The 24,387-nt window shown below is 50.7% G+C and overlaps 1 protein-coding gene across 2 annotated transcripts in view; it reads right to left on the reverse strand.

Moving 5' to 3' along the window:
* Positions 1–314: 314 nt before the first annotated feature.
* PHC2 (polyhomeotic homolog 2) overlaps positions 315–24,387 on the reverse strand; it is a 60,989-nt gene continuing 36,916 nt past the window's right edge. For both annotated transcript variants that reach the window (XM_075553707.1, XM_075553706.1), the window contains 6 exons: positions 11,520–11,722; positions 9,825–9,954; positions 8,963–9,077; positions 6,041–6,182; positions 4,967–5,243; positions 315–1,616 (listed from right to left, as the gene is read on the reverse strand). In XM_075553707.1, the coding sequence (XP_075409822.1) occupies positions 1,462–1,616; positions 4,967–5,243; positions 6,041–6,182; positions 8,963–9,077; positions 9,825–9,954; positions 11,520–11,722 (1,022 nt within the window). In that variant the 3' untranslated portion in view covers positions 315–1,461. The remainder of the gene's footprint in view (positions 1,617–4,966; positions 5,244–6,040; positions 6,183–8,962; positions 9,078–9,824; positions 9,955–11,519; positions 11,723–24,387) is intronic.

A 24,387-nucleotide genomic window follows, 5' to 3' on the forward strand; every position in this document is an offset into this window, starting at 1 on the left:
AGGAGCACCCTCAAATGGTGTGGCCCCAGGAAAACATGACGACACCGGGGCAATCGGCTATCCCTTCTCCACCCACAGGTAAGATGACCAGAGTCCTGATTTTTAACATTTTTTCTGCATCCTGCGGCGTTTTAAAAGTCCAGATTTTTGGAAAGAATGCATGACAAGCATGTTACAATCTGGTCACCTTACCCATAGGGCCCATCCCTTGGATGTGTGTGGGGGGTGGTGGGTGTGGGTGTGGGTGTAAGTCATGCAGGCTGGAGATGGGCAAGCCGAGGAAATAAAAGCACAGAAGAGATCGATTTTACAGATTTATTTTTTTAAAAACAAAAAGGTTTATAAAAGTCCTTCATTTCCAACCCTGCCTGGGGTATGGGTGGGGATCGAACAAGCCAAGAAAGGTACCCACTCCCTTTCTGGGAAGAATCTCACCCTCTCCCAGGAGCTTGCAAAGGACAGGGTGAGTTAGAGACAGGCCCTAGCTCCTCCTGCCCTGCTGCCTCAGGTAGCTCAAACTGCTGCCAGGAAGTCTAAAATTGAGAGCAAAGGAGCGTAGGAGTGGGAGACCAGAGGCTGCCTTGGGCATGTCCATGCCAACACCAGCTCTTGCGTCCCCACCCTGGGCACACAGGGTGAGCTGGCGGACTGCGTAGCTCATAGGCCAGCCCATGGAAGCTTCCTTCCTGCTGTGGTGAGCTAGCAGGGGTGGGGGAGGGGGGGCTTTTAGGAAGGTCTGGACAAGTTAGGAAACGCTCCTAAACATTGTCTGTGTGAGAGGCCTCTGGCACGGAGACGGCTAGCTCTCTGCTCTATTCCCCACCACCCTGAGGCTGAGCGGAGCCCAGGACAAAGCACTAAGTGGCTGTTTGCTACAAAACACCTGGAGAGGCCAGAGGGTGGCTCTCGCCGTCAGTCAGTCCAGGCCCCACAGTTATACAGTCATACAGCGTTAAGGCGTCTGTGCCAGCAGGCATGGCCAAGCTGGGCGCAGCTTCTCTCTCTCCACCCGCAGAGGGTGTAGGGGAACCCCGGTTGCTGCAGAAACAGGCTGAAGGGGGAGAAGCTGGCAACGGAAGAGTTAACCAGGTCTGGAGAGAGGGAGGGAGGGAGGAAGGCAAGGGCTTTCAAGGCCTCTTTCCAGGCCTGCTGGCTGCCCTTGGAAGAACCCAACAGAGGTTGGGGAGCCCTGACCATATACCCCCTTGAAAGTGGGGAACACATGGAGGGGAGGAGAGTAGGGCTAAAGGACCGGGACTTTGGAGGAAGCCAGTGCTATCAATATGTACAAGCATAAAGCCCCATCTTCTGTGCCACCTCCCTCTGCCCCTCCCACTTACATGAAAGGCCCCTGAGAGCCATTGAGGCAGAGCCAAGACCTCCTCACCAGCCAGGCCCAGTGAGCCCCTGCCCTCTGATGGCCCCTGCTGGGCCCTCTGGAATGTCTGTCTGGCCCGGGCCCTAGGAGTCCTTGAGCATGCTGATGCGAGCATAGATCTTCAGGGCCGGCCCCAGCTTGATGTTCATGGCACTCATCAGGTGGTCCTCCTTGAGCAGCAGCAGGGCTTGCCCATCGATCTCCTGGGCACGGAATTCCTCGGCAATCTCCTGGCAGCCTGAGGGGTGGGCACCACCACAGAGTCAGTTACCAGTCACTCTGGGCAACTCTCAATCCCTCTTCTCATTCAGCCACAAACTGCCCATGGCAGGTCTTACTACTTATTTTACTGCCAGAGGCTTCTCCAGGGGAGTAGCCTTCAAAACCCCCCAGTGGTCCATGCCTCCTGGAAACCACCCAAAGAGCCCTGGTGGTGCGGTGGTGAAGTGCTTGGTGGCTAACTGAAGGTGGGTGGTCAGCAGCCATCCATCCCAGGGAGCATCTGGGTGGGCAGCCTGGAACCCTGCAGCAGGGCACGGGGTTGCTGTGAGGGGGATTCACTGGGGGCAGGGCGGGCAGTGGGCTTTTTGAAAGGCTACAGGTGGTGTGGGATTGACAGCAGGTGGTTGGCATCATGTATTTTGGAGAACAGTGAAAGGTCACTCCCCTGGAGAGACCAGCACGTAGGCAGCCCCACCTCAGCGCAGCGCCTCCACTCTTACCCTGCAGATAGATGCCTTTGGCTTTGGTGTGACAGCTGGCCTAGACTTCACCAAAGACCCCCTGCCAGAATGGCCCGGCCCAGCTGCTCCTAATTCCTGACCCCCAGAACTCTTAACATAATAAAGGACCACTGAGTTTGGGGGCAATTTGTTTCACAGAAATTGATCATGAATACAGGCTGTGCGGCTTGAAGAGGGGGGGCCTGTTTTCAGAAAACCCTGGAAGTGTGGGCAAGGCCCTGGGAGGAAGTTGGCAGGGGAGGGAGCAGAATGAGAGACGAAGGAAAGTGCCGTGCAAACGGTGGTCCTTCCGTGTTTTGAAATAGCAGCACATCGAGCCACCCTGTTGGGTCAGTAAACAAAACAAGCAAGGAACTGAGCGCACTGAGCACAACCAGCACCCACCTGGCAGTGAGGCTGGCGTGTCACCATGCTGCTGAAAGGTTTCAGCGGCGCTTCCGGATGGAGGCGGACGAGGAAGAAAAGCCTGGTGGCCTGTTGATGAACACCCTATGGACCGTGGTGGCCCACTCCCGCTGTGCATGGGGCTGGGGGCATGAACGACGACAGTGAATGAAGTGACCTAGCTAAGGCAGACTTTGGGCAGAGTTGAAGGAGCTGCTCAGAAGAAAGAGCAGAGAGCAGGAGACCAAAGGCAAGCTGGGGAACACACAGGAGCATGATTTGCTGACTTTGGAAATCCCTAGCCTCTCCAGATGGCAAATGAAATGGTTCCTAAGAGAAGATCCACAGAAAACATGGTCTCAGAGGCAACCGAGGGTGTTCCTGTGTTGGGCCCTCTAGAAGCCTTAGGGGGGCCTGACAACTTGGGGCTCTTGAAGGACGTCAGGAGTGTGTCTACTAGGCAGTGAGGCTTCCAGACTCACTCGAAGGGCACTGCACAGCAGCCTCACAGCCCACGTGGAGGAGGCCTGCCTGTACATTTTGAGGGGCTGATTTTCTTCTAATAGAGCGAGTCCCAACAAGACCCTTAGAGGATTTTAAGAGAAGTCCACTAGCAAAGTGACCCCACGAGCTTGGACTGGAGGGTCAGAGGAGCACGGAAGCGCGGCGGGAAATAGGCTGGGAAAAGGACTCTGTTGGGAATGCAAGTGAGGCAATGGTTAAGCACTCTGCGGCATACCAGAAAGCCGATGGTTTGCACCCGCCAGCCAGCCTGTGGGGGGCGCTGTGGCGGTCTGCTCCTGCAGGGGCCCGGTGTTCACCCACAGCAGGTGTCTGTGTCTTTTGGTTCAGAGGGAAAAAGAATCCTCCCCCGCTGAGTCTTCATAAGGAGATGGCTGATGGGGCCTGAGCACTCATGCTGGAATGGACTCCTGCCTCCTCGACGCAGCCCCTCCTCTGCCCTCCCCGGGCTGGATGGGCGTGCCCTAATGGCTCCCCCCGGGCAGGCGGGGCTTGTGGAGTGCTGAAGGCACAGGGGGCCTTCTCAGTGTGAAAGGACCCACACTCGGGAAACCGCACCCAAGGAGACGCATCTGTGCCAGGACAGGAACCTGGTGCTTGTTTGTCACGGGGAACCATGCTAGGCCAGCTCTAAGATAGCACTCAATAATCCTTTCTTCCAAGTCCTCTCACACAGCCTGCGTGACCAACGGAGACTGCGAGGCGGCGGTCCAGGACCTCCCAGGGTCCGTTATAAAGGCCACAGCGGCCTGTCTTGCTCTCGGATCACTTGCTCTGGCAAAAACCAGCTACTCTGTCATGAGGAAGGACACCCACCCTGGAAAAGCCTCTGGCCAGCCGTTAACCCTAGTGGTGACTTAGATGCGGCACCCTGGGAGTAAATCTCACAGCCATAGAATGCCTCAGCCGTGCCAGCATCTGAACCTCAAAAGAGCCAGGAGCAAGACCGTCCAGCTAAGATAAGGACTCCCAAGTCCCTCACCCAGAAACCGGGACATGACAAACCAGGAGTGCCATTTTCCATCAGCAGCAGTAGAGAACGCATGCCCTGGGGTTAAGTGGCAGAGGCAGAATTGGAATCCAGTCCCTTCTAATTCAGAAATCCGTGTTCCGAGCTGCACTCCCTCCTCCAGTCTCTAACAGGCCTGTGGACATCACCCCTGACTGGCCAGTGGACGGGTCAGGTTGGCAGAAACCAACAGTAGAGAAGCTCTCCTGGGATGGGTCCGCTTGCCTTTCCCAGCTCATTCTCCATCCCAGCACTTCCCTCTCCACCTACTCCCCGGCCCCGCAGTCCTCAGCTATGGCCTGCCCCTCACATTCCCATGCCTCGGCTCAAGTGGCCCCTCTGCTGGGTTCTCCACCTGGAAAAAGAGGCCGACGTGTTCCAGCCGCAGAAACCCTACGGATAGTTCTCTGCCCCTATGGGGCCAGTACGAGTCAGAAGCCCACTTGACAGCAGTGGATGACATGTCTTGTCTTCATCCTTACAAGGTGGCTCTGTCCTACTTTAAACAAAGGTTTCTGAGACTATTACATCACGGAAGCAGAGGGCCTCCTCTTGCTTCTATTTTCTGGTGCTCCCCCCCGACCCCCCCAAGCGGCTCTGTCTTATCCCCTGGTGTTTGCTGTGAGTCCAGCGAAGTGTTACTGTGGAAATCATCAGGTCTTCCACTGGTCAGCCACTGACTGGACGTGAACTGCCCAGCTTTTGGGAAACACCCTTAAGGCAGTACCGCCTATGGCACCATGGCTATGAAGTGTTCTGTACAGCTTGGGTTCAGGTGGGCAGGCAGCCTTACCTTAGTCATTTTGGCACCTAAGTGCCTGGACCTGAGGCCACGTCACTAGGTGAACTACCTAATCCTCTCTGTGGAGGGAGGTGAGGTCTGTCACTGCCCTCCTTCCTGCTCTTCAAGCCAGCATAGCGCATCCTCACCTGGCAGAGAGCGGATGAATTCATAGACGTCTTCTACGTTCCATTTGGTGGGCTCACTTGGCAGGAAGTGGTGCCCCATGCCCACCAGGTCCCGCATGTGCATGTCAGGGAGCTCCAGGTCCCGCTGGCTTTGCCGCCGTCGGGAGGTGGACGAGCTGGCTGAGATGGGCGACAGAGGCTCCTCGTAGCTTGAGTTGTCTGAGCAACGGCTGGAGTCTTCCTGGCTGTGTGTTAGCTGCAACGCAGCCGTAACGGAAAGGGGTACAGTGCCTGTTGTCTGGGGGCAGAGAGAAACATCCTTCAGGATGGGGGTAACTATTCCCAGCAGTAGGGCTGGGCTTTGCTACTTGGTCCTGTGTGTTTCCAGATCAAAAGGCATCTTCTCTGCTGTCTCCTCTCCAGCCCTAAGCAGAGCTAGCCCCGACTGGCATTGTAGTATGGACCACACTGTATTGCAATCATCGAATCATACGTCCGTCTTTTCTTTCAGATGCGGGATTTTAACTAGGGCTCTGTGAACCACTGGAAAACAGTAGGTAAAATGTCACATGTGTACATGTTTTGGTCCACCGATTTCATCAGAGACTGACTATGCCCCCACCACATACCGTATATACGCGAATATAAGCCAACCTGATTATCAGCTAAGGCACAAAGCTGCATGAAAAATGTGCTAAAAAACTTGGCTTATACATGAGTACATACGGTAAAACACCTAGACAGGCAGGCTCATGAAGCATCACATGAGGTCGTGAGCAACTATAGGAAAAAACCACGTCCTTGTAGCCTCTGCGACCAACAGCTCCTAGCACAGGATGGGCAGTAACCACATTCCTGGTGGAGACCTTGCAGAGCTCATGGTGCTGATGCTCAAGGAGGGGCAGGCCTCAGAAGGCAAGGGCGGGGAAATGAGCATGAGGGTGGTGCTGGGGCAGGGCCAGGGAATCAAGAATGTTGTCAGCATTCATGGATCCAGATGAGCCCGGCAGTGTGTATAGAAAGCAGGGTGAAAAGTGGATGTGGTTGTATAGATTTGTGTTATGGATCTAAGTAGTTGATGGGGAGCCCTCTCACCTGCTTCTTGGTATCCTTGGTAAGTGTTGGCAGACTGGCTTTGCTGGCCCGACGGCGGTTGTGGGTTGTGGCTCCTGCCTTCTGTAGTTTGCTTCGGTCCGAGTGGAAAAGTCCCACTCGTTTGGTGCATCCCACATTGTACCTATCAAGATACAAGGGACAAGGGCTTAGAGACAGACAACCACATTTGTTGGCGGAATTCGAGTCCATCTGTTGTTTAATGCAGCCCCCCATGCACTATAGACCACCACCCTGCCTGGTCCTGGGCCATCCACACACTTGTTGCTAGGGTGTGAGCTCATTGTTCCAGCCACTGTGTGAACTCAGCTGGTTGTACCGGCTCTCTACTTTACCAAGCACAATGTCCTTCTCCAGGGACTGAGCCCTCTTGCTAACATGTCCAAAGAACGTGAGATGAAGTCTTGACATTCTTCTAAAGAGCATTCTGGTTGTACCTTTTCCAACGGATTAGTTTGTTCTTCTGGTGTATTTAATATTCCTCACCGACACCACGATTCAAAGGCATTCATTCTCCATTGGCTTCCTTCTTTGCCTAAATTTCGCATGCATGGATAGTGACTAAAAATGGCATGACTTAGGTTTGGCACACTTTAGTCTTCCAAGCGACATCCTTGCTCTTCAACACTTTTTTGCAGTTCATTTGCCCAAATGCTGCAATTACTGCTTAAGTATGCTCAGCAAAGTTTACTTGTGCAATGAATGATACTGTTAGATAATTTCAATTCTATCGGTTCATTTTTCTTTGCAATGGGCACAAGTGCAGATCTCATTTGCTTATTTGACCAGGTAGCAGTCTCTCGAATTACTTGGCATAGATAAGGGAATGCCTCCAGCTGCTGAAACATCTCAGTTGGCAATCCATCAATTCCTGGGCCAGTGTCTTCAGCACAGTTTGGATTTCTTCTTCAATTCTTAAGCAGATGCTACCTCCTGAGTCGACTGAATGCCTTTCAACTCTTCTGGTCCAGCGACCGTGTATGTATTCCCACCCTCTTTTGCAGTATGCTGCATTGTTCCATTTTGCCCATAGAACCCTTCAACACTGTGACTGGGTGCTTGAATTCTTTACTTCAGTTTTTTCAGCTTGAGGGAAATGCTCAGCACGCTCTTCCCTTCTGGCTTTCTAATTACAGGTCTTTGTACATTTCTTCGTCATACTTTACTTTCCTAAGCTGCCCTTTGAAGTCTTCTGATCGACTCTCTTATTTCAACATTTCTTCCTTCATTTTTATCTAGTCTACATTCTTAAGAAAGTTTTAAAATTTCTCCTGACATCCATTGTGGTCTTTCTTTTCCTTCCCGCCTCAATGGTCTTTCACTTTGTGCATGATGTGCTTAACGCCAACCCACAACCTGTGTAGCAGTCTTCAGTCACTAATGCTCGTTCGTTCCGTCTAATCCATTCCTAAGATAGTCTGTAAATTCAGGTGGGATACACTCAAGATCATACTTTGGTTATTATAGACTTGTTTAACTCGTTCAGCTGCAGCTTGAATTTGTATGTGAATAACTGAGTTTGTTCTGTAGCCAGGCCCTGGCCCTTGCTCCGACCGATACTGAGCTTCTTAACCATCATCTCTCTCCACATATGTAGTTGATTTGATTCCTGAATATTTCATCAGTGAGTTCCATGTATATAATCATGTACATTGTAAAAAGAAACGCAATGAAGAAACTGTTGGTCTTGTAAAATTCTATCTTGCAATCGCCAGCACTTCTCCCAAGCCTGTATTTTCAATTCTGATCCTTCTTGTCTTTAACTTTCAAATTCCAGTCACCAGTAATTATCAATGCATCTTGACTGCATATTTGAACAATTTTAGGCAGTGAAGGTTGGTAAAATCCTTCCCTTTCTTTTCCTTGGCATCAGTGGTTGGTGTGTAAATTTGAGTAATGGTCATATTATAACTGGTCTTCCTGTAAGCCGCGCAGACAGCTAACACCCCTTCGCTTAAAGTGGTGTGCTCCAGGATAGATCTTTGCTTCAAATCTTAACTCCAACCTTGACTATACTTTAGGTGTGTGATTTGGGGCAAATTACTTAACCTCTGAGTCTGTTTACTCTATCTGGAGTTGAGGATACCACTATTCTCTGACAATAACATGAGACAATGTGTAGAAAAATGCTGGAGTCCTGGTCAGAACTCAAGGTCGACCTTTTCTAATAAATATTATGGGTACCAGTCAACTAGGGTCCACGGTCCTGGAGGACATCATGGGAAATGCTGGTCAGGAGTCCTGGCTATCTTCAGCAGAGTCTTCAGGGAAGGAGGGCTGAGGCCAGAGCACCTGTACTTTCTACAACCAATTACAGCAGAAAGGTTTCGAGCGGAGAGAAAGCAGTTCTCCAGGCTCAGTACAAAGTCCACATAAGTCTAAAGACCACTAGTCTAAATCTACAACTTAGATGAGCCATGGGCACAATCATTTATCCTTTGTGCCTCCGTTTCCTAACTGGTACAGAGGGAGCAGTAATGATAGCCGCCTCGCAGGGTTCTGTTGAAGTTTAGATGAGAGAATGCCATCACAATTGACTAGCACACAGCAGGTTCTCAATCAACCGTAGTCATTTTGATCACCGCCAGTCTGTGATTCACGGAGGAGCAAGTGTGAATAGGGCAGTGGCTCTGGGCAGAGCTGTCAACGGAGGCTCACCCTAGGGAGATGGCAGGCAAGAGAAGGGAATGGGCTTGATTTCTTTGGATTCTGTGCTCTATGTCATGAACTGGTTGTAGGGGTTCTGGATGTTAGTGCTTGATTTATCATGACATGCTGCTGCTGGATGAGCCACATGTGTGGCCTCTGGGGTGGGCTCTCAATGATGGGAGATGAGACACAGCAGTGGGACCCAAAGGCACAGTCGTCTGAGGGACAGGAAGGGACTGGGCACCGAGCACTCACCTTTTTGCACAAGCCATGGAACAGAAGCGCTTGGAACGCTTGAACTTGTAGGCAAAGTCCACCCGGCCACAGAGCTCACACTTGAGTTTGAGGGGAGTACCCTCCTCTTTGGATTCTGAAAGGTACAGAAATAGGTACGTGTGGGCGAAAGAGCAATTCCCCAGGATGTAGCCTCCTGCCCTGTCCACGGTGTGCAGACTCTTACACGGGCTCCCATGGCTACGGCACATGGCGGCAGTCTAACTTGGAAACACCAGACTGCCTTTGTCACTGTCTTTGGAAAGTAGCCAAGGAGGGTTAGCAAGGTCTCTTGGGCATTTGACAATTGTCTCTCAAAGAGATGGTGAATAGCACCTTTCTTTATGACCACGAGAAAATGCAGAGGGCTCTAGCAAGCTCTCCAGATGCTGTCACAGCCCATCTGGAGCCACCCCACTCCCACCCCCATCCAGCTAGTTGGCTGCTGACCTGAATATTAGAACCCAGGACCCAGGACCTGTACAGTCCCCACGTGGTTTATCTGTAAAGAGTAGTCCCTTGTTTGGCGCCTTATCCTGAGTGCAGGTACCTACAGCAGTCAAAGGGCTCCTCTGGCATGGGGCCATGTCTACACGGCACAGCCTGAACTTGCCAGTTAACCACCTAGGAAAAGCAGCTCTAGGAATCAGAGTGGGGAGAGGCAGGTGACAAGTGACCCCGAATTCTCCCATCCCTCTTTTCTAGGGATCCTGGCTGAGAGAGGGCCGAGAGAGTGTTTGCAAGACTGACAGGCTGCCACGCGCCCTGGCTCCAGTTCTCCAAGAACAACGGGTCCGGCCTGGCTACTTGCAGCAGCCCCCAGGTCAGCAGGCCCGGCACCCACCTTGCAGATAGGGCTCCTCCATCTCGGAGTCCGTGGTGGTGGTGTGATCCTGCTGTGGAAGCTTCTCAGGCAAGAACCCCTGTGCATACTTCTTCTTGAGGTTTCCCACCAGCAGGGACGAGCGTCCCACCTAGAAGACAGGGTGACACGCAGGTCAAGAGGGTTAGGTGGAAGATGCTTCCTCGCTGTCCAGCCTCATCAAAATCACACATATAACATATCCAGGTGCACAGAGGACAGTCCTCCACAGCCCCCACCCCCAATCCGCTTCCGAGTGGGGCCTACTCACAGCCCTGTTTGCTGTTAAGTTCATGTGGCAAAATGTCAGGGAGCACCCAAGTGCAGAGCTGTCTTTAATCCAGGGACAATGGAGGATTTAGAAAGCTACAAAACATCTATTCTTCCAAGTGTCTAAGGGGCAGTGAGCTGGTCTCCACGACTCCTAGATGGAGTGCTAGGGCCCAGTGCTCACTAGTCACCAGGCAGGGACACTGTTGAGCCAACGCAGGGGGGTTTGGGCAGAGGAGAGTGACCCAGCACCATATTCTGATTTCTTGCTGTCATCCCCTTGCTACTGTGCAGGGAAGGTGTAGAGCAGACACCAAGGATAGCAGGAAGAGCTGATTCTGGGGTACGCAGAAAATGCTCTCTGTGGATGGAAGAATCCCAGACTGGCTTACAAACTTGTGTGGCCCTGCCTTTGGTCAGGGCTCGTAGTGCCAGCTGCGTTAGACACTCTGGGGCAATGCTAGACCCTCCTCAGTCTGCAGCCATTCAGTGCCATTAGTCAGCTTCCGAGTCGCCCTGCGAGGCCACAGGGAAGTCCTCGTCCACTGAGGGAAGGGCTATGACAATGGCCAAGGCACCCAGGTAGATTTCTTTGCTGTAAGCCTCGACTGACTTCCAGGGGGCTGGGGATAGGAAAGTATGCGTCTTACTGCACTGGGGAAGACAGTTCTTCAAGCTCAGCCTCTGCTGACTATTCTGGCCAAAGAGCAAAAGGCAGGTGGCAGCCCGTGAAGATGAGGCGTCTTTCACCGCCGGGTACTTTTTGTCAAAAGAGAGACCAGTGAGCAACTGGGTCTGGGACCTGCCACACAGCCGTCCTACACCCCTTCAAACGACAGACACGCATCAGCTCCGGGGGGGCTTTGTTCTACTAAATCATGGTCTTGATTCCTTGGTTTCTCTCTTTGGTCTTATGCCTCAAATGGCAGCATTAATCAGGCCTCTCAAGACTGTTCACTCCCCTGACTAGGCCCTGGCCCCAGAAGCCGCTTCAGATGACAACCGTGCTCCCGGTCTTCTTGTCAGATAGTCAGGCAATCCGCTTCCAGGCAGGTTCTTTTTGCTCTATAGCTACCCGACCCAGAGAGGAATTAGAGGCCATCGAACCCCAGTTCAAGGAGCGCTTCATTTCTCACCAGACACCCCAACTCAAGCTTCCCGAGAAACTTCCCAACCAGGGGCCTTGCCAATTATTCCTCCCACTGACCCCTTCTGGCCCTCACTTAGGGAGCTATTCAGTCCTACACCATCACTCGACATTCACTGGTAAAATTAACAGGGAAAGGCTAAAATGTTCACATTTCAGTAACATTGCATGGAAATGAAAAAACAAAACAAAACAAAAACTCTAATACACATCCAAAATAAACTTAAGGAAAAAAAGAGGGGAAAAGAAGTAGTCCGTACCGGGAAAGGCTCCGCCCCCTCCTGGATCACAAACCCTTCGATAACATGCGTCAGGATTTGGGGTTTCACAATGGCCTGTGGCGGTTTGTTCTCACCATTCTGGGGGGCAGTGCCAGTGATGCTGGAGGCAGAGTTTCCGTTCCCTGAGGTCATGCCGGGGCTGCTGAGGTCGCTCAGTGCATGAACAATGCCCTGCCCTGGCTCTGCACAGGGGGAAAGAGGAGAACACAAGGAAGGGGTGTCAGACCCAGCCGGAGGCCAGTGGAAGAGCGCATGCTGAGGCACAACATGGGTCTGGGCCTTTCCCATGGAGTCAAACCCCACCCGCCTACCGTCACTGAGCTATTTCAGAGTGGTCAGGCAGCCCAGTGTGATGGTCCCCAGTCCCCTCCACACAGCCAGTCACTAGGTGCTACTTAATTCTGCAACCGTTCAGCCCAGGAGAATGCCTTTGAGGAACTCAGTCCGTGGCAAACATTGAATTGGTAGAAATAAGTGGCAGGCAGTCTGGGACAGCACATCCAAGATGGCGATGAAAACCGGGACCCAAAAGCTGACCCTTGTCTGGGGTTTCAGACACGATGAGATATTGGGGGGTGGGTGGGGGGGCGAGGAGAGGAGAGTGGTTAAAGCACCTGAGCCATTGATGAAATGTCAGAGCACTGACCATCACTAGTGGAGGGAGAGGGAACTGGTGCCTGAGCCCCCAGGTAGAGACAATGTCAGTGCACATTGGTTCTTATGCCTTAACGCAGGTCTGAATTCTGTCTCCCCTCCAGGGAAGCCACTCGGCAGAGCAGGGTTTTTATTGTTCCTATGGGTCAGGTGTTCCACATCAAGCTTCCTGCACAGTTTTCAGTTCCATAAGCAGAGCCTGATGCTCAGCAATTAAGACTCCCTCCTGCACCCATCCCTCTGTGGACCACCTGGCCTGGGCTCTCCTTCTACAGGGCCCTGCAAGTCTGCTTCTGAGACAGCGCCAGGTGCACGTGTGGTGAGCACTCGCGCAGTGCCGCCTTCTCCGCATCAAACAACAGCTCTTATGGGAGGCCCCAGTGCCTTCGGTGACCCCACCCTCTTCCCTGGGTCATTTCTATCACCACCAACCAGTGGGCTGAGCTTGCCTGTAACCTGGAACTTCCTAAAAAAGAAAAAAGGCCACACATTGTGTGCATTATATTAAATTACTTGTGACTTAAGTTAACTTCTACCCAATGATTTTACATGAATATGCTCTTATTTCACACATCAAAGACCCAAAATGCCACCATGGAATGAGGGTAAGATTAAAACCCAGTGCTACAATTCACAAAAATCTTTAAAGAAAAACATCAAAATGTGAAGCTATTGTTTCTCTACATAGCTAGGTCTATGCACTTTGAAGGTAATGTTTCTCTCTATTCCTTCCCTGAAGAATTTGTCTTTTTTCCATTTGTACCATGTCAAAACGGCAGTTCCTTTTAAATTCAGAGTTTGGGAACAAGGAGAAGTCTGAAGGGACAGGCTGAGGGCTGTAAGGTGGGTGGGGTAAGATTTCCCAACCAAGTCCTCTGCGGATGCCCCGCGACCCCGAGGAAACGGTTGGAGAAGAAAAGCCCCGCTCCGAGCAGCTTTCCGCCTTCTTAAAGTGTTCTTTAATAAGCCCCTGTGATCATCATGTGTCCTCTGAGAAACTCTATCACGGTTCCCCTTTGAGATCCCCGAAACAGTAGCCACAACTTTCCGAGCTTATCTCTCTGCCTTGAATTTTCACTGGCCTTTTTTCACTGGAAGCTATTGGTTTTTCCCCCCAAGGCACCCCAAAGAGATGAAGGCAAGTATATCAATGAACTTGTCTGCAACCATCGATCAATCGATTTGCATACATATGTTTACACATGTTTGGAATAAAAGCTCGGCCTGCCTGAATTTTGATTAAGTCCAAAATTTGTGGGTTTTTCACTGTTGGCTGTTTTTCCCTAATAAATGAGCCTAGTCGGATTGCTGGTTAGCCTAATGAACCGTGGGTTACAGAATCACTCGACTGGAAAGTCTAGTCCAGCCCCCATTCAGTGCTGAACCTCCTGTATCAATCTGCCACTCACTGATTCTCTGCCTGCGTTGGAATGCACCTCGTGACAAAGGCACCCACCAGGTTCGAGTCCTGAAGAAGTGTGCTTCCGCATTGGGCAGCTCAAGCAAAAAAATTCTTCCTGATAAATGAGTCAAAAATCGATCTCCCTCTTAATTTCTCGCCCACTTGCCTAACTTTGTTAACTAAACACCCACAGATAAGCTCAAATCAGATAGGTGGAATGGTCAAAACGCAGGCTTAGACCTGGCTTCCATTACTCAGTGGACCTGGGCAAGCCCGTTTCACTGGCTGTACACATGGGCGTGAGCAATACTTACCTGAGCGTGTTTGCTGCAGTATTAGTGCGGACTAAACGAGACCCCGCACAGCAGTGCAGGGCTAGCACACTCGGGAGTGCTCCAGAGAGCCGAGCAATCACCAGTAGCCCCATCACCAATAACCCCAATACAACTCCAGGCCAAATCCCCCCTCTGCTCTTTCAACACTCTCCGACCTGAGGGGGCTGCAGTTAAGTATCTTCCTAGGTTTCTTTTAAAGTCAGCACTGGTGCTGGTACCCAGAGGGCACTAAACACTATAGAGCACAGGCAACTGAGAGACCTGGCTTTGTCTTTGGTTTAAGCAGCGCCACGCCACACTGTAAGCACAGGCAGACGGGACTAGAGACTCTCTTACTTGAGTTTCTAACATTGAGTTTTATAGCACTTCTATGGTATAAAGTCACTCTCTTGAATTCTGGGATCATCCTACCTCCCACCTCTCACCGATGTTCATTGTCTCCTTTTATGGAATTTCTGCTCTCTCTGCTCTGCTTCACTCCTTCCACTCCCCCTCCCCCCTGTCCCTCAGATCCATGCCTAGTATTTGATGCTACAAGTTGGGATACTTCTTGAGGTCAGTCTTTCCCCTCGAAAACACACTAGTCAACAGCCATGTTTACTAAGCTCAGAGGCTGCACAGCCAGGGCTTCACTCTGGGAAGCAGAAAAGCTCAAAATAGATTATTCAGAGATAGGTCTAATTAATAAACGATGTCACCCAACATTAGAAATCGTTACTCTCCAGTGCAACTTGGCCCATAACAGGAGAGCATCTATGGGAGTAGTAAGAGACACCAAGGGGAAGCAGGGAATGTTTTCTGGAAATAGGAAGGCTCACAGTTATGTGGCTTTGCAGTCGTCTCCTCAGGCAGTGTCTGATCATTTGCTTTGGGCTATTTCCCAAATGACCAAACACCACTTCACCCCCTGCCAAGCTCAGCACATGGAGATCACTCGTGTTCCACTCTCCCAAAGTGCTTTGCAGCCTGCTTGGGGGAAAGGGGCAGAATGATGGTGAAACTTGCAGAAACCTGCCCTACTGGCCCGGAGGCCAGATAAAAAGGAACAAAGCCATTCTCTTCAGAATTCCTTTCTTTGCTCAGCTTTCCAGCTCAGTCCCAAGCTGTAAGTGCTACTGGGGATTCCCACAGGTCTCAAATGCCTTTATCCAGAGAATGGCTGGGGAGGGAGCACAGCCAAGCATGAAGTGGTGCACAGCTGGTAAGCGATAGGATCCAACCTTCAGGTGGTAGGATCCAACCGTCAATCAGGGTTTTGTTTGAACTGGTTCAGCCCCCTGCTGAGAAGTTTCACACACATGCACGCACACTTTGAGGAACTTTCCAGGTGAATCCTATGTATACCAAGTACATAGGAAGACAATCACCCATGGGCCTGGTTAAAATGTTGATTTTGATTCAGTACGTCTGGGTTCTCGCTCTAAGTGGGTGTCAAACCCAAATAAAGTGGTTCGAAGCTTTGTCTTTACTAGATGCTGACTACAAAGGGCCAGGTATTCAGAACATACATCCCAACCAGAAAGTTGCTTCTCAAGCCTGGACTCAGTCACTGGAGCTGGCAGAAAAAGTGCCCTACAAGAGCAGGGCGAAATACAAAATACGCAGGACCACTCAATGGTCCTTTTATGGTGCCGTTTGTGAAGTTAGTTGCCTCAGGTAAGCAGAACAGGTTTCTCCAGGCAAGGGCCTACGCCTCAGTCACTTGGACACTCAGGGACTAAGCTCACACCTACCATGTGCAGATTTGAACAATTTGCTGGAGTGGGAGATCTGGAACCCTAGAGTTCTGACCTCGACTGCTGAGATAGAGTACAGGTTTTCCTCGCATCGAAACAAGGAAGGTGGCACCAACTGAGTCTTGCAAACGCCTTGCTGAGGCCCTGCCCACCATCTGAGAGCTGCTAGGCCACGGCCTGGCCCAAGGAGCAGCACACTTGAGTGTCTGGCTGTGATGAAGAACAAGAACTAGGTTTGGCTGCTTTCTTCCTTTGATCAGGGGGGTCTGCTCAGCAGAAGAGAATGCCCCTGCACCCCAACCCCCGATTCCCTGGCCCCTCCAGAGCCTTTCTGTTGGCTGCAGGCCCTTGGAAGGACATGATGACCTCTAGAGACGGAGGCAAGGGGGCTCCGCACAGGGTGAGCCCGTCCTCGGGACCAGCGGGTACCCCTCCAGAGAGGCCGAGTAACAGCCTGCTGAGGGCAGAGGCCAGCCTGGCCCAACTGTGCACCATCAGGCCACTTGAGAAGCCACTGACCACCTGACAAACCTCAGTTGTTCTGGGACTCGATTTGGTAGGAACACTTGTAAGGGGCATGCCGACGCTGCAGTCATTCTGTGTGTCCCGACGGCAGGGGATGCAGAGTCAGCAGCACTTCTCTTTGTAGCTGCTCAGCTGGACGGAAGGCCCACTTCCAGTGGAACGGGATAGGCGCTCAGTGGTGCAGGCGGTGCTGGGCACCACCTGAAGGATGGAGATTCAAACCTACCCAACAGCTTCAAGAGGCACGGCCCAGGTGAACTGCTCCACAAGGTTCCAGTCAAGAAAACCGTAAGGAGCAATTCTGCTCTGAACCACAGTGGGCATGGAAGTAGGGCTGGGCAGCAGCTCACAGCAGCATGGACCAGAGAAGGGAGTATTCTCCGTGTTTATAAGCCACCTTGCCGTGCCTCACCAGTCCCTCTTTTGGCTGCACTAAGGCAGAGATAACGAAGATAACAAAGAATTTAAGGATGCAGCACAAGAGATAACACAGAATTTGCTTGGGGCAAATTCTGTTCAACAAATGGCAAAACAAGGTCACCTATTTCAGAGAGCTCTCTCCAGGATGCTGGCACCGTTTGAAGTCCTGCTCCCTGGGCCTCAGCTTAGTGGGCTGTCATGTGACCAGGAAGGGAGACAGCAGGGTCCCTGAACAATGGCATGTTACAGGGAGAGTAGCAGCCGAGCTCACAAAATAGGGCACCTGATGAGTGAAGGGCTCCCAGAAAGAAATGACTAGATGGGGAACTCTGATCCCAGCCCAGGGAGCTGAGAGCAGCAGGCACGGTCTGGTGGAAAGGTCTATGGATCACCCTTACATTAATTAAATGTCTCCATTATATTGGGGACTCAAATTAGTGCTACTCAAGAAGGGAGGGAGGCAGACAAACTATTTCCTTAGCATCCAAGTACTGAGCCCAACCCCCCGCCCCAGCCCCCCATTCCCAGAGGAGGGAATTGAGGGACTAAGGTGGTGACTTTAACCCGGGACTCTGAGAAATCAATTGAAAAGGCTCTTTTGGCTAACAACCCTCTTTAAAATGCAAGTATACACCTTGGGTCATTCACCTCTGGGAATCCATAGACTCAAGATAAGCAAACTGCTTCCCTCCCAATTGGGAGAGTTAGGAGGACTGGTGGTGGTAGGGGCTGGGAGTGTGGCCAGTGAGTGTTTGGGCACATCGAGCCCTTGAATTTCTCAAACCCAGAGGGACTGGCGTTAGAAGGGGCCTGAATCTAGTGCCTTCATTTTCCAGAGCAGAAAAGTGGCTTCCCCAAGGTCACAACAGGAGGTCAGTGGCAGAGCTGGTAACCTAGCTTTCCTTGGTAGGCTGTGGCTGCAGCGAAGGAGGGGTTTGCTCTGACTAGACAGGAGGGCATTAGGGCCCCTGAGGAGAGAGGGTCAGATATGGTAAGTGGCTGAAGCACGCAGGTTGGAAAGTGGTCTAGGTGAGGGCTTTCCAAAGTTTCTATTCGATTAACGAAGGAATCTCTAAACATGGTTAACGAGCACTCACATGCACGATTCAGTATTTCAAGAAGCCTATGCAGAAATGAGGGGTTCTGTTGGTGTAATGATTACAAGCCGGGCTGTTAACTGCAAGGCCAGCAGTTTGAAATCACCAGCCACTCCACTGGAGAAAAACAGGGCTTCTACTCCCATAAAGCAGGTGTCCTCAAACTACGGCCCACGGGCTACATGCGGCCCGCCAAGGACATTGATCCGGCCCACCAGGTGTTTTTTGCCCGGTTTGTTTTTCAACTTCAAAATAAGATATGGAAAGTGTGCATAGGAATTTGTTCGGTTTTTTTTTTTAACTATAGTCCGGCCCTCCAACAGGTCTGAAGTGGCCCCTTGTTTAAAAAGTTTGAAGACCCCTGCAAAGGTACAGTCTCAGAAACCTATCTTGTCCTGCAAGGTCACACTGTGGCTCAGAAACAGCTTGATGGCAGTGAGCTTGTTTTGGTAGCACAGTGGTTACGCATTGAGTGGCTAGCTGCGCGGTCAGCAGTTCAAAACCACTAGCTGCTCTGCAGGAGAAAGATGAGCTTTTCCGCTTCTGTGAAGGGTTAGTCTTGGAAACCCAAATGGGCAGTTCTACCCGGTCTTACAGGGTCGCCCTGAGTCAGAATTGACTGACAGTAATGAGTTCGCCTTTTCAGGAGAGGAACTAAAGCCAAGAGGTGGTGCTGTGGAATAGCTGTGGGGCTGCTAACACACAGCAGGCGGTCTGGCCAGCAGGCACTCCCAGGGGGAAAGACCAGGCTGTGTGCTCCCACAGAGCCAACAGTCCAGGAAGCCCTCTATCAGGTTGCTGCAAGTTCCAATCTGTGGCCGTGGGTTTGGATTTTTTTTTTTTAAAGAGGAAATAGCATACAACCTTCAAGAGAACAGAGTCCAGGTGGCACTGTGGTGAAGAGCGTGGTTGCTAACTGAGCCTCTGGAACCCACCAGCCGCTCTTTGGGTGGGTGGGGGGGAAGGTGGGGTGTCTGAGTCAGAGATGACTCTATGACACCCAGCACCACCAGCATCTCATGCATTTGTGAAAATGACCCATTTCCCCACAAAAGTTCTTACAATAAATGTACCCCTACATCTCAACCGTGGACTGTACAGTTAGACATGTGCCTTATTTGGCAGATCAACCAGGTGAGAACTGATCCCAACTCATAGTGATCCTAATTTCCGAGACAAGAAATCTTTGCCGCAGCAGCCTGCCTCCTCCTTCACCCAGAGTAGCTGGTGGGTTTAAACCTGATGGTTAGGAGGCCAATGCTTAGCAGGCATCGCCACCAGGGCTCACTTAGAAGAGGGTAGCAAAGCTGTGGGCCTTTCCACCTGGAGTCCCCTGAGCACTAGAAGGGAAGAGCGAAGCTGAGCTCGGCTCAGCAGATTGCTTCCCCTCCAATGTTGGTAAGCTTTTCAAGTTGCTAGGGCCCAAGTTGCTGCGTTGGTGCACAGCAGGCTGGGACTTGTTCACACAAGATGCCATCACCAGCTTGCCCCTCCGAGCAGTCCCCTCAGCTCTGCAAGCTCGAGCAGCCTGCTCTAGAGGGCCCCTCCTAGAGAAGGGACAAGCAGCAGAGACAGGAGGATGCCTGGAGGCATGAGGTCCCAGCTCCACAGCCAGGGTGGTCCTACAGGGGAGCTGGCCAGCAGAATGCAGGAGAGGCCCAGACAGGTGGCCCTACACCTGGCCTCAAAGTCACCACACAATGACCTTGTTGCATGCTTCTTGGATCCCGGGCATCTGGGAGATAGTCCAGCAGGGCTGAGCCACTGTGGGGAAGGCGTGTTAGGGTGGGCCCCTCCTTCCTCCTGGCAGCCATTACCATACAGCTGACTCTCATGCTGTCTCTTAGGATGCAGGCAAAGAGAGCAGCCCTCCCACCTCACCCACATCCCCAGCTAAAGTGTACATAAGCGGAATTGTAAACAGCTGAATGTTTTCCAAGCTGCCACCCCCAGTTATGAAGGAAGGAATCAATGGAGCGAACAGCCATGCAGCTCAGAACAGGAGCAACGGGGGATTTCCAACAGCTGCAGGAGCAGCTCCCCAGCCCACCAGCAGAGCCTGTAACAGGACTCACCAGCAGCACCTGCAGGACAACTTCCAAGAGGATGGTCAACACACCAGGGAACCCCAGCCAGCCCTGAAGGGGATGTGTGTGTGTGGAGGGGGAAGAGTTTTCAAAGAGTTCCACTTAAACCTTCGGATGGAAGCCAGCTCTGTGTAGTCCACGTGGGCTCCCGAATAGTCTCACATCACAGGAGATGCTAGGCTGGCTTTCAAAAGGCACACTATCTGGGAGCAATGATGGAGACAGCTCAAAGGGACCTCAAGATAAAAGGAGATGAAAGGATCACTTGTAGAGAACAGAGGGGACGAGCCGGACCTGGGCACATACATTTTCTGCTTCTCCATTCATGAAAATGAGGTTTACACTGTCTTCTGAGGCACCGGTGAATATTAAGAGTTTAGATAATAAAATGCTAGACTCTGACTACATTTAGAAGTGATGGAATGTGATAACATGTTGGGATTAGAAACACCCTAAGCCTAAATCCTAATTTTGCAATCCTAGACAAAGTACTTTATGCCTCAGTTTCCTCATCTGAAAAATGGGGTTCTTATAGTGGTTATGAGTTGGGCTGCTAATTGCAAGGTCAGCAGTTTGAAACCAGCCAGCTACTCTGTAGGAGAAAGACTGGGCTTTCTCCCCGTGTCAAGAGTTAGTTTTGGATACTCACAGGGGCAGTTCTACATCGTCCTGTAGGGTCGCTGTGAGTCGACACGGGCAGGGAGTTAGAGGAACACTAAATGAGATAAGGCAGCTCGAGTAAGACGGGAAAACCTTGGCTTTGCTACAAAAGAGCCAACGTTGCTGAGAGCAGAGAGAAGGTTCGGGAAAGGCGTACTCCTGCTCCCGTCTCATTAAGCCCCAGAACAGGATTAATCTTCCCTTGGCCAAAACTCCAGAAGCTAGAACAAGTTAAGACTAATGAGTGGAAACATGGAAGGGTGGATTTTTTTTTTCTTAAATAACTTGCCCGATGGTTTTGTGTCATTTGCTTTGATTGTTCAGAAATGTTGTAGGCCACATATGGATGGCTTCAAATATGCTAAAGATATCTGTGACTAGGGATAATTATACAGCACTGTAGACATCAAACAAGCCACACAACTGGCACTGCAAAAATAGCTCCCAGCAACCATGAACTCTCATTTCCTTGCCAAGATGTTCAATCTTCACTCTCAGGCCTGGCCGCTCCCCATTTCTGAAGAAGAGTTGGTCAGGGCACATGGCATGCCACGCTCATCTCTAACAGGAACTCTACCGAAGACAGTCACCTGGCGATGCTTAAAAAGAAGTTACAACAGCAAAATGTGACGCTTGTCGACATCTGGATTCATCTTAGGGTACTGGCTATCTGGTGTCCGAAAGCAAGCATCTTTTTAAGCCGATGTAAAAAGACAGTCCGTTCTTCTAGACTTTAATTCCACTAGGAAGTAATTTGGAAATTGAGAGAACAGGAAAGCAGATCCCTTTTCATGAAATGTATACATGATCTGGAAAAGGGGAAAGCGACTCCATTCATTATATGCAGGCTTAGAGGTCTGATAAAGAACCACCCAGCAATTGTGATCATCTGATATGCTCACATGCTTCCTATACTTTTAGTCTTAAAAAAATGAATCGTTCTTAATTGTGTAACCCCTGACTATCAAACGGCCCATTCCTTGACCATGTCCAACACTGCACTCTGTTTTTGCTAATTGGAGGAGCAGAAATGTCCAGAATAACAAGACTGCTACCTTCAGGAAGCAAATGGTTGTCAGTTCCTCAGCAGCCCCCAAATAGCTCTAGTCACTTGAATCACAGAGGTGCTGTGCCTCTGAACAGCCTTACAACTATCACCTCTGATTGTAGGCACTAATTCAAACTGAAAATGTAAAAGTAACTCGGGGCTTAAAATGAGTCCACATCGACTTGAATTGTGCACACATCCTTAGGGCGCTTACTCCCGTGCACTTCGGTTGTCAAGCAGAAAACAGGCTTAACAGTGGTTTTAGCTGGTGGCTCAGGCTGCAGTTTAAACTGAGCCTTAACCCCACGTATGGCAGGACTTCTACTTCTGAAGGCTGTTCAGCTCTGTGTCCCGTCAAATGCTAACTTACTTGAGAGGAGTCCTCTGTCACTGGCCCAAAGCCGTCAGAGGGAAACTGCTCTTGCCCAGGGAGGCAGGCGTGTGGCGGGCTGCAGCAGTCACACACCACAGCAGCTTCTTGGGGGGCACACATACACAACTCATTTGGTGACATTCCTCCTGGCCACAGAAAATGACCATCTTCATCGTTCTAGTTGCAAATGGACACAAAACAAACGGAATCAGAGAAGGGGGCTCATTCTCCATGTCCTCTTCTCCTCTTTCTAAGTGTGGGTCTGCCTCAGCCTGGAGATCAGGGAGCAGGGAACAGCTGGGAGAACCTGACCATAAACTGTCTCAAAGTGGTGGGCTGGCAAGTCTCATAATATAACTGGTGGGGTGCAGAATTATCATCCTTGGAATCACCAATCTCTTTCTATCTTAAACTTTTATTTTATTTTGGCTTGCTGATCCATGTAGAGGAAAGTTAAGAACCCACACAGGACAGTAAATGTTGTTTATTCACAGCTTTGCACAAGGTGACACACTAAGGGGTACCGGCACAGTTATACAGGAAGAGGCTCTGTGTGTGTGTGTATGTGTTTGTGTGTGTGTGAGAGAGTGAGTGTGTGAGAGAGGGAGAGACAGATTAAAAAGGCATTCAAAAGCTCAGCGAGTCTTAATTCTGGGACAGTAACCTACACACACACACATTTCCCCCCCCCCCCAAATTAATAAGCCTAGGGAAGTGACTGGGGAGAGAGGAGGCTTTCTGCTTGGTAAAGACTTACAGCCTCAGAAACCCACAGGGGCAGCTCCACTATACCTCACAGGGTCACTACGATTTTAAATCGACTTGACAGCAATGATTTTTCAGTTTAAGGAAGTGACAAGCAGCAGCACAAGTTCTATCGTATATGAGCATCTATCCATTTCTTCTCTTGGTTTATTCCTGCTCCCTCTGAACCAGGATACCCAAAGTAGCTGAGACAGGATATGAGTAAGGCAGGAAAAAGGATGTGGTTTGAGAACGAGTGGATTCTAAGCCAAAGTAAGGAACAGGCAAGTCAGAGATGGAGGAAGGGGTCTTGATTGCAAGGAGAAAACTCAAGTCAGTCAATTGAGACTAGGAAGTCAACGGCTGAGGAGCTATGTCTGGGAGAGCTTTGGGCCAGAGGCCAGCAGCAGAGCACCTTCCGACCACATGACCTTCCAGGGGACCGCAAAGACAACAATGGCCGAGAGGTCCCAGAACCAGGAGTCAGGACTAGACCGGAGGAAGTGGAGCTCAAGTCTCTGCCTTACTTTGTGGGATGTGGAAATAATAAATAGGGAACCCACTCAACAAAGGAGAACTGGAAATTAAGCCATGACCTGAGAGAAGAGTGGGAAATTCCGGGAGCTGATAAACAACAACACTCATTAAGCGCTAGGTACCAGCTGTCAGTAAAACAAGAGTTTTTAAAGTGGGTGAAAACAGGAAAGAGGCTGCTCTTGAAGGTGAAGCTGGATGACTGAGAAACCAATTTAAGAACCACAGAACAGCAAACTAAGAAAACAGCCACTTTCTCCAGATTAAAGGCACCCATTCTTCCCAGCCCGCAGTGGCAAGTACGCAAACAGATTCCTGGTGGGCTGAGAGGCAGAGCTCAGGGGATGAAGAATGCCTGGGAACGGCAGGTGCCAAAAGAGCACTACCACGCATCTGCTGGACACCCAGGGACAAGCCAGCCCTTGTGAAGGAGCCAAGGCAGAAGCCCTGCTCCCCACCTTTCAGGGGCCTAGAATTGGGGTGGGAGATGGTTTACCAGAAGATTCACAAGTGTCAACATTTCCATTTACAGATCCAAATCCTGGGAACTCTGTATTAGAACACACCTATTTCTATTCCACAGGGCTCCATAGAAAAAAAGGCCCAATAATGATGTGTAAATCTGACTGAATAAGGCAGGTAACTGTTTTAAGTAGCCCAGATGATGGGAAATCGTCCTGTCTTTTCCACCTAACCCTACATCCCCATCTCAAGTGGCATTGCCACAGACAGGTCTGCTTGCCCTGCACAGGAATTAAAGGGGGGGTGGGCAGGGGGAGACTGCAACACAACAGCTGGGATGGGGTCTTCTTGCTTCATTACTCTTTAATGTTCCAGCTCACCTAAAAATCCTCGAGGTTCTAACATTTGGGTTGACTCAAGAGGGGAAGGAAAATCCCAGGTGAATGATAATTGGATTATCCAGTTATGCCACAGGCCAAAAGGCTGGTAAAGGCCAGGCAGTAGGTTCTAGGGCAGTTAAAGTGACATTATTGGTCTAAACTCCAAATCAAGACACTTGGGCCAAAAGACAATGGGACAGAATATTTTAAACTGGGCTGTCCTAGAAAAATCGGGGACATAGGATGGATTTAGGTCCGGGGCTTACCTCACAGCAAGGGGTCTTCTGAGCCCAGCATGCTAATGAGAGGGGATTAAGGATCAAGGATGGGAGCGATCTGAGGGGAAAGCTGACACTGATTTGTAAAGCAGGGAAAAGGCGAATAAAGGAG

Source organism: Tenrec ecaudatus, chromosome 1 (genome assembly GCF_050624435.1).
Source record: "Tenrec ecaudatus isolate mTenEca1 chromosome 1, mTenEca1.hap1, whole genome shotgun sequence".
In the NCBI taxonomy this organism is placed as follows: domain Eukaryota; kingdom Metazoa; phylum Chordata; class Mammalia; order Afrosoricida; family Tenrecidae; genus Tenrec; species Tenrec ecaudatus.